Genomic DNA, 15,060 nt, shown 5'->3' with positions numbered 1-15,060 from the left:
GAGGTGTATCTTCAGTTTAAGAGCAGTAACCTCTTCTGCCTTGATATTAGTTCTATGCTTACCTGGAGCTAGGCCTGCTTTCACCAAGAAGTTTTGTCTGGGTTGGGGAGGGCGAGGTGGATTTCATTTCCCTCTCATTGATCTCTACACTTCTGTGGTAATGTGAGTCGGAGGAAGTCCCACTTTGAGGCCTGCTGGACCTTGATTCAACAGGGCTGTGAGATCCACAGGATGCTGAGTGACCCCAGGTTTGGGATGCAGAGCTGGAGGCTGGGGAGGTGGATCTGCTTGAGTTCTTCGTTGCTGCTCCTTCATCCTGTTCTGGTTCAGAGCTCTGCTTCAGTAGGGATTTTCTCTGGGTTTGGTTTTGTGTCTGTCCCTGAGTATTGTTCTGATATTCCACCGCTACTTCTTTTCCAATCAGCTCAGATGCCATCTGTTTGTCCTTCTTCTCTATTTCCAGCCCCTGGGCTTCTCTGACTTCAGCAAAGAATGAGACACTCCTCTTATCTCTGTTTTGTCCTCCCGGCCCACTCGAATGCCTCCACAGCTGATCCAGCTGCTCAGAGCTTTTACTGAGGGCCGCCAGCTTTGTGACCTTTGAGGCCCCCAGCTCTTCCATGGACTTCCCTCTCTGTGCAACCCGGATCAGCTGTTGGCCCTCAGATGCCTGCTTCACTGTGATTTCCTCAGACGGATGCTTCTGGAGGCTGAAAATAAAATTCAGTCATTAAACGTGTGGTAGAAGCCATGCAAACTGCGCAAATCCAGATTTCAAAGAGCCTGTCTAATATGGATCAAACATGATGATAAATTCTAGCCTTTAATTCGCATCGTTCCTTTCATTTCCCCAATTGTTCGTTCATTACCTGACATTTTAAGACAAGCTGTCCTGGTTATTCCCCATGTCTTTTTCATTTTGTACTATATCACTGCCATTTGCAAGCAAATGATAGAGTAGGTGAAGTGACTTCTGGAATTTGTAATACAAGACTGGCAAAGTACATTTCAGTTTATCATAGCTTTGGGATATAGGCTAACTCCCTGGAAATGGACCAGGCTATTATTCTTCCCATACAGTGCAAATCTTTTGAAAGGAATGTGGGTTTGCTGGAGCAGGTGGGTGTTGACTTTCCTGTGCCACAATGAATCAAGTTAAGATTCATAGACCGTGCCAGAGTCGGTACACACATCACTGACCTAATACTCTCCTGACCTAAAACCAATGAAAATGTCCCAATTTGTCTGCAGTGCAGGTTACATACCTCCAGGTCTCCATAGTATTAACGGGTAATGGATCCTTCTCACAATCATGTGCCTACAGAGCAGAAAAAAGGAAAAATGCGCAGCCAGTTTACATTTCAATCTATAGACATAGTTTTAATTGTACAAGCTGTTTTTTTGAAATACAATAAAGCAGGGATAGTGTGACACTTTTTAATTATTTTCTTGTTTGTATTGACTGATTTGTTAATGAAAAATAACATAACATTGAATGTAAGATAATATAAAAAAAACTAAACTGTGGTGTTGAGCTCATGCCATCATTTTGCATCACTTTACCTGAAAAGCATGTGGCGTGGACGTAGAACGGTTCCTGAAGAGGCTGGGTGGTTCTGGCTGGTCTAAAAGACTCTCCACTGAAACGCACTTTCCCTGAGATGGGCCTTGGCTTTCCCTCCATCTGGACTGATCATGCTGGCCACCGTACTGGCCAGAGCAAGACTGAGCTGAGAAGAACTGGGCATACCTGGTTTCAAAAATAATAGCAGAAGCATGAAAAAACTGACCTATCCACAACCCAAAAAAGGAGGAAACAAGTCTTCTCTCTTTTCTTTTTTACCTGATAGAGCTGCTGGAGGAATCGAGGATGCGGCCTGCAGAGTGGGGTCTGTTCAGTTTCTTCTTTGTATTTTTATTGTCCTGATTCGCTGATAAGGGCCTCGGGCCCCAGTCGAATGGTTTCTCCCCAAGAGAGTGCCTCTGTCTGGGTGGAGTTGGTAACTGAGGGATTGACTGCTGGGGCTCAGCCACTTTTTGTCCAGTCTTACGCTCCATGTATTCCACCAAGGCCTTGTGCTGCATATGCTTCAGGTTCGTCTTTGAGGCACTTGAGGCTGACTGGGCTCGACCTCTTGTCTCAAACATCTTCCTACGTGCTGCAACAAGTCCCTGTTCTCCCTGTTGCACATGCTCGTCATTCTCATATTCACCTGCAAACTGGTTTTCACTTTCATTACCAAAGGAGCGACATGCCGAATGACTGGGGCCACCACCAAGCTGATTGAGCTTGTCTGGTTCAGAGTAGCACATCTTCTTCTGCTCTTGAGTCAGTCTCTTCCTGCCTCCAATGCGTGCCACCTGAGGCTGGGCTACGTTTGCTTGCCTCCCATTTTCCTTCTCGGTCTCTTTGCTGATCTCCATCTGATACTCCGTGGCTTCTTCTTTAATGCTGCCTTTCTCCGTCTCCTCGGAGGCCACAGAAGGCGTGAGCGTGTCTGTGGAGGTCTCAGAGTCCTGTGACGAGGAGAAAGAGTGAATGACTGCTGGCCTCAGCTCTGGTTTCTGCCTGACACGGTGTGGCCATGACAGCTGCAGGTCCCTCCTTTTAAAGGATGTCTCCCTCAGGACTTTAGACTGGGCGTCCTTCAGCTTCTCCTTGTAGTACTTTTTGAATGAGTCATCGAGGGTGTTACATGCAACTTCACCTTTTTCAACCTTGCTTTTTTCAGATTGTGACAGTATCTCAGCATTTACAGCCACATCTCCTTGGCCTGTTTTGTTCAGGACTGCATCTTTGCTTTTCATGTTTTTATTGAAATCTGGTTCTTTCTTGGGCTGTAAAGCTGCTCTGCTCGCCCCAGTGAGATGATAGAGGAGTGGGGTCGTTTCTTTATTGATCCTTTCGCTTGCAACGTCCCCCAAGGGCTGCCGCTTCCCTCTTTTCATCTGCTCCTGTCTGCTCAGGTGGTTGGCCTGTTCCTGGCTGGCCAGTGAAGTGAAATCATTTGCTTGCATGGTTTGCGGGCAGTTCCTGTCAGGTCCGCAGTAGAATATGGGATTGCTGGGTGTGTGACGTCCAATTTCTCGATTCTGCGTCGTGTCAATATCTTCAATAGCGTCAAAACTTTGAGCAGACTGTGTCGAAAAGACAGATGGTTTGTGGTTCTCCTGATCTTGGCGTTTGGAGATCATGTCCTTACCCTGAGACAAAGAACTGAAAGCCTCTCTCTCCTGTGTAATTGTACCACTGGAAGAGCGAGAACTCGCTTGGAGAGGTCTAAACAAATTATCCATTGTGCTGTGGCATCTTTCTGTTTCTCGTGGCTGTTGTGTCTCCAGCATAGAAGAGATCTCTCTCCCCAAGTCAGACCCACACACAGATAGAGATTGTGTTCTCACACCAGATTCAGTCTGCTTACACATTCCAGTGACAAAGTAGAACTGACCCTTATGTTGGATGCTACTGCTTACAAAACTCTGTCCAGCATTCAAAGGACTGGCAGCTCGAACTGCCTCTGAACCAATCCAATCTTGAGCTGAGCGTGCCCTTTTGCGCTGACTTTCAAAATTGTTATTGCTGCCACTAGATTTGCTGTGATGGTCTCCATTGCATCCGCTGCTGCTCGAGGGTTGTTTCTGTGTCAAGTGCTCAGTCTGGCTCGTGCCTCGAGGAGGTGATCGGCTTAGGATGTTTGTTGACTTCTGCTGTTCAGTGGTTGCTTTTTTATCCAAGATAGAAAGGTATTCTGGGTTCAATGGCACCCTGGTCTGATCGGAGGAATGGGATTGGGGCCGGTAGCTTGGTGGCTGCTGGATCTGTGGCTGCTGCTGCTGAGTACCTTTCCAAACTGAGTAGACTGGGTTGGAACTTAATGACTTGAATGTATCGGGGTTAATTTTCTCTGATCTTGGGGTATTTACGCCATGGGGTTGCGGAGGGAGTCTGTCATGACTTCTGAGTTGCTGCTGTTGAGGCTGTGGTTTCTGGGACTGATAGTCATTATTGCCATGGTGCTGGACTCTGCTGTTCTCCAGGTTTTTAGTGGCTATGTAGCTATCCAGGCGTGTAGGAACAGGAGGAGGACGGACAGGCGGGTATGCATTCTGGGGCAAACTTCCAAAATGCACCTCTGGTTTAGACTGTGACTTATTGTTACAATGAAAACTATCATTTCCATTGAGATTATGATGGTTTACGTTGGAGTTGGTACTGTTCTGACATTGCTGAGAGATAGCTTCAACGGAGCGATACAGCTGGTCCATGGCCTTGGAGTCTGACTGCAGAACTTGAGTCGGCTGGTAAATAGACTTCACATACTTAAGATCAGCATAGTGGCTGAAGTGGTTAGATTGCAGGTCGTCTGGAAGAAAGGGTGAGGGGTAGTCTGGGGCAGTGGATCCACCAGAAAAGGAGCTGTAGGCAGAGTCGCCTTTGCCGTGTTGGTGGTGGGCAAGCTGGTCAACGATGCTGCTGTTGGACTTCGCTGGGGAAAGCCGGCTGACAGGCAGGCTCAGAGGATGCAGGTCCACGTTGCTCATTCTCTCAAAGTGGAAGCCGTAGGAATCCATGGGGCGAATGGCAGGAAGGGAAGGGCAGGATTTATACATGTGTTGTGCTTGTATGTGCGCTGATGCATGTGTCTTCCTTGTGAATGAAAACAGAGAATTGCACCAGGTTGTCTGCCACGCCTGATGGTATTTAGGTCATTTCCCTGATGCCTTTTTGTTTATTCAGTTCCTCTTGAAATGGTCTGATCCTGGAGAAGAAAACACAAAAGCAAGGTGGTGAACAAAGTGATATCTTAACTTGGGATGGCTTTAAAGTGAAATCTAGGCACAACATAGCGATGTCTGCACACTTTGAAGGTGACACTGTGAAGGTAAATGGATTTCAAATAAATGGTGGTTTTCCACAACTTGACCAGATCATAAACCACTTCATACTATTAATCACATTCACCCACTGACACAACAATGGAGGCAGCTTGCAAGCAAAGCGCTCCAACCATTCATTGGAAGCAAGTTGGGGTTTGTATCTTACTCAAGGACACTTCAACGTATGGACAGAGGGAAATAGGGAATTGAACCAGCAACTTTCCAACTGTGAGACGACCACTATACCAACCCTCACTTCAGAGAACTTTTTTATTTTTCGTCTATCTGATTTCATAAAGTATACTTAAGTAGAGTGGTATAGTGCCTTCACATTAACTTAACCAAATAGAGATGTCAATTGTATCTTTCACTAAACTCATCACATTTTATTTCAAAGAAAATGTAACTGTTTTGGGATTTTTCAAAATATGATTGAAAAAATCCCATTTGATGTAAAAGGATTTTAAGTATATAATAACTACAGTATATAATCTAGACAAAATTTTATCACCTCCTTTTCGTGAAAGTGCAATTCTGACAACATAATAAAAGACTGGTCTAAAATTTTATTTCTTTCTTTGTGTTTTTTTTTTTTCTTGTTATTTGACTGCTCGCATCACGGTTTACGGCAGCTTGGCTTTTTGGGTCAGTACAGTCAACCACCTGTTGAAGGAGCCTGCCTGCCGCTTTGCATCAATAAAGCCTCTAATTAGGGGCCTTGGGGTTGGCCGTGCACGTTGCAGCACCCACAAGAAAAAATGCCAGGAATTCCATAAGGAAAGGGGAGAAATATCAGAGGATTAGTCATGTGACGGACGTATTCAGCATCAATGTGGCCTGGAAAGCAGTGAACTCGCATATCTGTTTCCTTTTTCAGTGAGATGTTGAAATGTGTTAAATGTGTTCATTATAAAAGTCGATGTACGATCCTTCGATGTGAATAGTTTATGTGAAACTGTTCAATCAAAATCAGTTACATATTCATGAAATGCCACACAGGAAAATCACTGGGAAATGTAGCTCAATACCTCCCTGAAGTTATTCTAGTAGTCATTATTATCTGAAAAAAAACACCTAAAAAGCTGCTGTTTCCATTAGAGAAGACACTGTATGTGAATAATTTTCCAATTATTGTTATTTGATAACTGTATATTGTTTCTTTTATGCAACCTTTCATATTTGTAGTTATGTCAGTGGGAAAACTGTGCAACAAATTACAAGTTTCAAAGTCCAAAAGCTCACTGATCATATGATATGGACTGAATAAATGAACTGAGCGTGCAGGCCAACTCACACACTTGTCATGTGCGTACTTGGGGTCCCATCTTCTGCCGATGAGAAGTTATTTAGCCTTATTCCTACTCTCAACTCGTACTATTAAATACCTGAAAACTAAAAGAGTCTTCCTAAAGGGGTTTCGACGTTAACTGTAAAAGAGTGGATCTTAGAAAAAAGAAACCATTAACTTGTACGAGTGGAGAAAAGTGCCATCATCCAAGCTGCGTTTGAGTTAATAACAGGTTTCCAGAAGATTCTAATGAGAGGACTCTCCCATAACCTGCATGCCTTCCTTTGACTTTGTCATCAAGTTTGAAGCTGCATACCTGTCATGCAGACACAAAGGAAAATGTTGCCAATAAAACAAAGACAAGTCAACCAGTAATTCCACAATGACACAGCAGTATCCCAGGTGGCCCTCTCCACTGATGGAAACCGAAGGAACTTCTGTTTAAACGCACTTGATCATTTCATTTCTTCACCAAATATATTGTAGTTCCACGTAGATGTTAGACTGAACAACTAAAAGCTCTACTGCAATCAGTACTGGCGTGCAATAATTGCCCCAGTGTTGAAGATTTTGTTCAGTTGAGCCAAAACACTTGCACTGATCCTAGGTGGTCATTTAGCATATACACAAAACCCGCCTCCCAGGAGCCTCCAAACTTCAGTACGAGGGGGTTTCCATGTGTTTATGAAGGGCCTTCTGATCTGCAGTGCATGTGTGTGTGTGTGTGTGTGTGTGTGTGTGTGTGTGTGTGTGTGTGTGTGTGTGTGTGGTTTCCAGCCCTCCTCTTCCCTCTGCTAACAGAGAGAGGCTCCCAAACAGGGGAGCGTTCAAGTGGAAGTGATGGAGGGGACAGGCAGTGACAAAATGTACAGAGAGGAGAGAAGAGGGAAAGGGGGAGGGGGGTGGAGGGTGAGGCAGAGGGTGAGGCAGAGGGTGACCGGCCCAGACAAATACTCTCACACGCAAACAACAACAACAAGAGACAAGCGAGCCGAACAATGACAGCAGGAAAAGCTGCACAGAGGCTGGAGCAGAAGTTGGATCAACAGTCTCACGGCAGACTGAGATCAGCGACTTGCACACCGGTTTCAACGGTTTCAGCCTTATCAGAGCATCACTGAGAGAAAGAAAACAGGAAAAACTCACCCAAACTTTGAATCTAAGTCAATGACTTTCTTGATTTCCATCTGAAAAAAGTAATTTTTTTTTTTAGGGTTTTGTCATGAAAAAAAAAAAAAAAAAAAAAAGATGAGATAAATGATTTCCTTCTTGTTTCTCATTCAGAACACCGTTCTCCAAAAGAGGGACCAGACCAAGTAACCAGGAGAGCCAGATATTAGAGGGAAGACTTCTAGTGGGTCCCCTCTCCCCCCAACCGAGACCCGAGGCTGCCTAGCAGGAGCCACTGATTGGTCAGCCGATGACGTCCGGCTCTCCGGTGCACAATGAGCGCAGCGGAGGGAATATTTCACTGCTGCAGATAGCTGCTAGCGCTGCCGGCTGCCCGAACAACAGAGAGAGAGAGGAGAAAAAAAGAGGCCTCGCATTCCTGGCTGGCTTCAAAGACGGAGCAGAGCCCGGGCGCCATTCATTCCCAAGGCCCTGAGCCCAGCACATGGAGACTAGCCAAGGCAGAAGGAGGGAGGGCAGAGGAGTGGAGGCGGGTGAGAGCGGTGGGGTGGGCGATGTATGGGTGACCTCCCACCCTCAACCCCGTCCACGCTACAACCCCCAAAGAAAAAAAAAAAACCTATCACAAAGACCAGTTATCTCTCACCATCAACTTCATTTTCCTGCTTATCTTTTAGCTTGAAAGCTCAGTTTTATTTGCCGAACAGCTTAACAACTGACAAGAAAGCACACAACAACACACTAAAATCAGAGATTATTACACTTGAAAAATGCTCAAGACGACAGTAAACACACACAACGGACTCTCCCATTAGTTACAAACTGACGCTCAATGACAACAACAACTTTCTTCACAGCCCTGTCAGACACTAAGCCCCGTTGTCTATTGAGCTCTAGCGACAAGCGGAGTTTTTCCAACAAGTTAGCATGGCGTCATCCGGAGCGGCAAAACCCTGAATGCACGTTGATTGTATGTTCTCACTGTTGCTGTGCCTAACTGCAGCAGATGGTGTGGAATATTGTAATATAAATTATAACTTGAAGCTCTTGTCTTAATTGGAAAGCTGATGGCTGACCCATGATTGCTGAATGGCCAAGCAGATTTTAGCTGAAAACTATTTCCACACATGATCGCCAGAAAATTCCCTGACAGGGGTCAGACTTAAATGTTGAGGTGATGTGTAAACAAGGATAAGCTGGTGATCAGTTTCTGCCTGGCGACTGAGCTAAGCACTATATCATGGTGGATGGAGGAGGAGGAGGAGAGTAAGCCTTAAGAGCCGTAAGAATTTAAAGACCGTGTGCTTAAAAAAAAAAAAAAACCCAACGTGGCCGGGGAAGGTGTCAGGGCAGGAGATATTTTCTTCAGTTTGGAATCATAAAACCGACTAAACTGGACACGAGGGGAGGCTGATCTCGAGAGGGAGGATTTGGGCAAGGGAGGGTGGGTGTAAAATTCTTTCTTTCTTTCTTTCTTTCTTTTTTGCCTTTCATTGGTGATTATGCGGTCCAGCATGACCTTCATGGTACAGCCACGAGACCGAACCACCAGGCCTCCAGGAAGCAGACGGATTGACACGGGGAGGACAAAACCATGAAAAGATGCCGGTAATTTTATTAACAGAAAAAGACAGAGGCAAGGGAGAAAGAAGCGAAAGAGAGGAAGCGGTGCATTTAGGGCGTTACAGTGACTGATGCCATGGTAGCCCGCCAAACCAAGTAGCCAAGCCAAACCCATTAAGCTTGTTAGCCGGCATTGCTGGCCCTGGCTGCATCCACCGGTGAAGATGAGGATGGGTTGTCGGACCTCCGGACCTCTGATTAAGGAGCTAAACAGATTGGCTGTGTCCTCAATGAGAGCAGAAACAAGACTTTAAATTGGATTTTGTGCCACAATGTGTATGTAGGTTATTTTTTTGTTGTCGTTGCTTGTTTTAAAAAAGGGCGCAACTCAGCAAGAATCCAAGATTAATTAGTCTTATCTCATTGCACACTGGTAAGGAAATATATAACAAGATATGACGTCTGCTTCGTACAAGAAATGTTTAATCACAGAAAAAAAACCTGTGATGAATAATAAATACCAAGAGGAAAGGGATCAGACATAAACAGCAGACCTTGGACACGGTGGGCCACAGCAAAAAACAAAAAACAAAAAATTTTTCCCCCACAATATAACTACTTTAAGACAGTTTTTTATGTGATTACAACTATTCCCCTGACTGATCATTCAGTGGAGTTGAATCTCCGTGTACAGTACACACAGTGCTTCAACCTTTGTCATCTTCCACAAATAAAAACAAAAAAACAAAACATCAAAGGTTAAAAGAATCACCAATCTGAAAGAAACACAAGCACGGAAAGGCGACATAATTACACAAGGCCTCACTTCGGGAATGAAGTCTCCCACAGGACTTTAAAAGACATCACTCCCATTGTCCTCAATCGCACAGAGACCGAGAGGAAGCCGCTTTTGAAAAGGTGGAAGTGGTCGGGTGTCGAGCACCGACAAGAGCCGAGTGTCCAGTAGCGGGAAAGGGAAAGCCACGTTGCCATGCAGAGATATTAGCAGCACCTGCAGCTTAATTCCTCCTGCGTGTGTGTATGTGTGTGTGTGTCAGAGAAGGCGGGGGGGGGAGAGAAAAAAAGAAACAGATTTGCTCATGTCTGTGTGTGCAGGAAGGACAGAAAGTGTGGCTGGGTGTTGCTGGGCAGTGCTCACATCAGTGTCTAAAATCTCTAGCTGACCAAGACAAGCTGTCACACTCTAATAAGCTCTGCATTCCTGCCTCAATGTGGCCTAAATACTTAGTTGACTATATCAACACCCTGCTAGATTTAATGTTCATGCTTCACTAAGAGTTGTACAAAGTAGACGGTGTTCGCAAACTAATGCTTTGTGTTAAAGTAAAACAGATTCCTCTGTTGGTCACGCATCTATCATGTGGATCAGATAAAAGATGGTCAATGAAAGCATTGAAAATGTCATCTGCCATAAAAAAAATTGTGACTTTGTATCCTTCTCAGTGAACCATTAACCAGGAAGTGCATTGTGCCTCTTCGTGTTGGCATCAAACATGAGTGCTGTCGTCTGGCAATGATGAACTTACTTTCCACTGGCTTTTGAAAAAGACAATTACTTCTGTATTAAGGAACCCCTGTGGGTCTGCAATATGATCTCGTCATGGTGAGTTTAACTGGATACTGTAGGAATCCCTCTACGCCAGAATAGAACAAAGCTGCAGGGCAAGATTTTCTGTATGTAGTTGTGTTTCAAAAATGTCTAAAAATGGTCTGTGCAAATTCAGATTTCTGCAGCATGTCCTTCTCAGTCCCTCGCGTGTGTTACAAGCTGTGTGTGCATGGGTCATAAAGACCGCAGAAGAAATATGGCGCGACCATAAAGTTGTGTAACACACCGTGGATCATAAAAAAGAAGCACCGCTCATTTGTGCAGGAACCCATAAACACGTCTGGATGCGAGGTGGTTTGCGACGTCGCCATTGTAGACACGGGCAAAGTCTACGACGCACTTGACCCCTGAGCCGCGGTGTCAGAACAGTGACGCCATCTTCCACCTCAAACAGCTACACAAACCCGGAGACGAACTTATTCAGAGGCGCACATGTGAAAACGCCTCCAACGAAAAGGGAAACATGATGACAAAAGAGGACCGGGGTGAGAGGAGACAAAAAAAAACCAAAAACACACACACACACACACACACACACACACACACACACACACACACACACACACACACAAAGTGAGTGAGAAAGACGAGGTTCGGCCCTGCAGGAAGCACAGAACAAACACAATAACAAATGACCCACTTCCTGTTCAAAGATGGGAAAAGTCTCCAGCCGATTCCATCATTGCGGAAAAATGTTGTCCTTATGGAAAATAATAAGCTTTTGTTGTGGAGTCCCAGGTGGCTCCTCTACCTTCGCCCTCGTATCTCAGCCGTCCTCCGGGATGTGCTGCCCGCAGAGGGAACAGCACCAATAAAACACTCAGACTGGTACTCGGCCAAATTCAGCCATGTTTGTGTCTTTGGATCAAGTCTGTCTGCTCCTCAGCAAGCTCAGCATCACTTCAAAAAGTCCAACTCCAGACATCCGAAAAAAAAATAAACCAGTGGATGATAGTACACTTACAAGTAATTTACTTGTAGAGGGACTAATGAAGAAATATCTAATCTAATCTAATATAATCTGAATTTAAAGGCTGTCAAGTTCATGAGAACTGGACAAACCAGACTTGAAAACTCAGCGAGTCCACCTTTCAGCTACAAACCATCAGTGGTTAAAAATGTCTTAAAAACGTACACACTAACACAATTAAAAAAGTGAAACATTGACTTTGCAATTATTATTTTGGTAACACTTTACTTGAAGCCCCCCTGCATAACACATTATAAGTACATTCATAAAGCATTATAATGCCATTATGACATGTGTAGCTATAGTTATAAACATTCATAGATGATCACAATGCCAGGACCAAACCCTAACCCTAACCCTAACCCTAACCCTAACCTTAATCCTATGCTGTATACTGCTGTATAGTGAGTTATAAAGCATTGTGATCATGTATTAGTGTTTATAACTACTTATAATGTGTTATAAAGAGGGGCTTCAAGTAAAGTGTTACCATTATTTTTTATATATATATATTTTAAAAAAAGGTGTGAGTACAAACACAAAAAAACCTTTGTTTTCAGGAAGAAGCAAAGTGTATCATTAAGCCTGGAGCATCTTTCAGCAAGTATCTCATTAATCTCATTGATCACAGCGAGTGAAGAAAACTAAGAAGGCTTCCACACAGACTGCCATCTGCACTCAAAGTATAACACAAGAGCTGGAAGTATTTTTTTTCCAATCATATTTCTTGGAGGCACACAGGTTACATAAAAGTCAAAGATGCTCCTGTTTTGTTTGCTCTTCTTATTGTGTGTGCAATATCATTATGTAACAGATTAGCCAAACATCTATAATTGGGAGACACTCCCACCGGACGTTTTCCCACACCTCTGCACACAGGATGGGGAGAAGATTATCTTGGTAACATCTCTTTTGTGAAACCTATTCAGAACATCCTGACGCCTCAAAGAACAATGAATTGTGAGGCTGAAGAAGAATCTCTGAACCATCTCCAGACAGCAACACTGTCCTGGTTTTTACAAAAAAAAAAAACAAGTTATGGTGATGCTTGAGAATTGAACTCAGCTTTTCCTGAACTGTTGCTGTGACCAAGGTGACGAGGTGAAATTAATATCTATTATCTAATCCCTCAAATATAATCTCATGAGCCAGGAACAGCGCAAACAACTCTCAAGGCTTCCACTGTCCCTGCTGTACCGGAGCGGTGCGCGCCGCGCCACTCCACCGGCAGACCGTTCCCACCAGTTAGCTCTGTCATCCTGCAGTAACCATCTCCGGCTGTCCCCTTACGTAACGGGCTGTGGTCTCACCAGCTGACCACAGACACAGAACAGATGCAGGAATTCACCCGCGGCGGCCCCCGAGCCGGTGCCGAGCCCAGCAGCCACGACGCTGCGGCAGGAGCCTTAAACACAAGAAATGACTGATCGACTTTACAGCAGTTCAGTTAGCCTTGTGTGCTCATTTTGACATTTCTCTCAAACAGCAATAGTAATTGCAACCACAGGATCCATGTTTATACATGCAAAACACATCATGGTATATCTAGTAAGTCTCAAATTTGGCAATTGCTTCAATAGAATGTCACGTTTGCAACATGTATAATTGAGGATTCAGTGGCGTAAAGGGAGAGACAACAGGCTGGTACAGACTTTCACAGACATCCATTGAGAAATCTTTTTAATCATAAGCATTTTTATGCTTTAAATGATGGAGCATGTGTGATTTAGGTCCGTTTTGGAGCTCTAAACCAACTTTTTTAACAACTTAAAAGTGCCGAAAAAGCAAAGCAAAGAGTTGGTCATGACACACAGCTTGTACATGTTTTCATTTCACAAAATGCCAGGTCAACATAATTAGGTCTGAAGAAATAAAACCGAGAGAGCGAACAATGAAATCCTTGTGCTAAATGCAATATATGCCCCTTCAAAGCCTGTGTTTCACTGCTCCAGTCATGTGTTAATGCTGATAAATACCCAGGCGAAAGCTGTTAATAGACTTATCACACTTTACACAGAGTGGTGTAACATCCCGGCTATAGAATATGACCTGCTTTAAATTTGCATAAAGCCACGTGGCTCTGCTCTCTTTGTGGGCTTCTATTATTTCCAAGAGAAAAAAAAAAATAGTTCAATTTCTTCATCACGTAAAATAAGGTAACTTGGAAAAATTGTATGATCCACTTTGTTCTTTGTGTGAGGACACTCTCCAACAAGACATCGTGAAAATACAATTCAAACATATTCTTTCATAGAGCTGCAGAAATGGATTCATCACTGGATCACCATTCTACAATTATGATTCCTAATTTCAACTTCCAATTACAGGCTTAAACTTCTTAAGTTTTCTGGTATCCTTTTTAATTGGCAAAAACAATGAATCAAGTATTTGAACAATTCACTGAACTTTCTCGGTATTTTGTACTCATCGTTGGATTGTGCAGCAGTAACGATCGCATGTTTCATCACCTGTATTGACACATCCTACAACCACCACGTCGTACTTTAATGCACAAAAACATTGATTTTATCCACTCGAACTACCTGTGTCTTCAGGAAGTGAATCAACTGAACTATTTGGCATTGTAGTAAAAGCATTTATGTGCAGATAAAAAATAAAGAAAAGTAAATAAATAAGTAGAGAATGTGGGATGTGGGCTAGCATTTTTGCCTTCATGGGAAACTGCAAATTATTGTTTTGGTTCCATTCTCATGCAGCTTTGATCATGGTTTTCTGTGTCTCCACTGTTCGTTCGTAGCTGTAGCTCGTAGCACCAGTCATGCTCGTCATGAGAAAACACCTGTGAGATTCATGGTACCATCAGAGGTTTATCAAAGATTTGGGTCGTTCGATGCTTACAACAAGCAGTCTGATAACCCCTCTCACTGTACGACTGAAGACCAAAGACTTCGCACAGTATATAACTCGGTTTCAGGTGGAAATCTGAAAAGGATTTTCTTTAGTGGTGATAGTTATGCAGCCAGCCGCCTTCGATTCGGTGCAAATCATGATGTGGTGGAGACGTGGCGTGCTCCTCTACAAACCATCGAGGCTTCAAATGCTGTTTATTCGTTAATTTTATGTCCCTTGTAAACAGACAGGAGTATAATATGTAATCTCCAGCCCATTGTTGCTCTCCATGTGTGTTTTGTGTGTTCATGTGAACAATGTTATGCAACAGCTTAGTCAAATAAAGCCATCTATAACACGACACTCATGAACGAGAGGATCATTGTTCCAAATCCCTGGAAAGAGAATTCTTGGAAAATTATCTATCAAACCGTACATGATCTGGTCAGAAAGTCCTGAAATGTGATGAATTTATTTAAACCACGCACAGTTAAAAAAAATCTATCAAAAACCACAACAGCTATTGATCCTTGGTGAATAATGAGCATAGTGATGGAGCTTTAACTCCAGGAGACTCTTATCACTTGGCTGGTTTGAGAGCTTGGCAGAGCCGCACGGACGGGAATGTGCTTGATAAGCATCATGGGCAAGAACAGCAGGTGAGGCAAACAGCCCGTTTAATCAGTACACAGACCTCGGTTCAACAGCTTCAAGCTAAATATTCAAATCTTATTCAAAGATTCCAAGTTC

At 43.8% G+C, this 15,060-nt stretch overlaps 1 protein-coding gene across 2 annotated transcripts in view; it reads right to left on the bottom strand.

Moving 5' to 3' along the window:
* Positions 1 to 15,060, bottom strand: part of shroom1 (shroom family member 1) — a 32,739-nt gene that overhangs the window by 5,767 nt on the left and 11,912 nt on the right. For both annotated transcript variants that reach the window (XR_003932209.1, XM_030100296.1), the window contains exons 3-6: positions 1,844 to 4,760; positions 1,564 to 1,750; positions 1,266 to 1,318; positions 63 to 710 (exon numbers count right to left, since the gene is read on the bottom strand). Coding sequence is in view for 1 of the 2 variants with exons in the window: in XM_030100296.1 (XP_029956156.1) it covers positions 63 to 710; positions 1,266 to 1,318; positions 1,564 to 1,750; positions 1,844 to 4,611 (3,656 nt within the window). In the remaining variant the exon portion in view is untranslated. The remainder of the gene's footprint in view (positions 1 to 62; positions 711 to 1,265; positions 1,319 to 1,563; positions 1,751 to 1,843; positions 4,761 to 15,060) is intronic.

This window comes from Salarias fasciatus, chromosome 10 (genome assembly GCF_902148845.1).
Source record: "Salarias fasciatus chromosome 10, fSalaFa1.1, whole genome shotgun sequence".
Classification (NCBI taxonomy): Eukaryota; Metazoa; Chordata; class Actinopteri; order Blenniiformes; family Blenniidae; genus Salarias; species Salarias fasciatus.
This window is presented reverse-complemented; position numbering and strand designations above follow the sequence as displayed.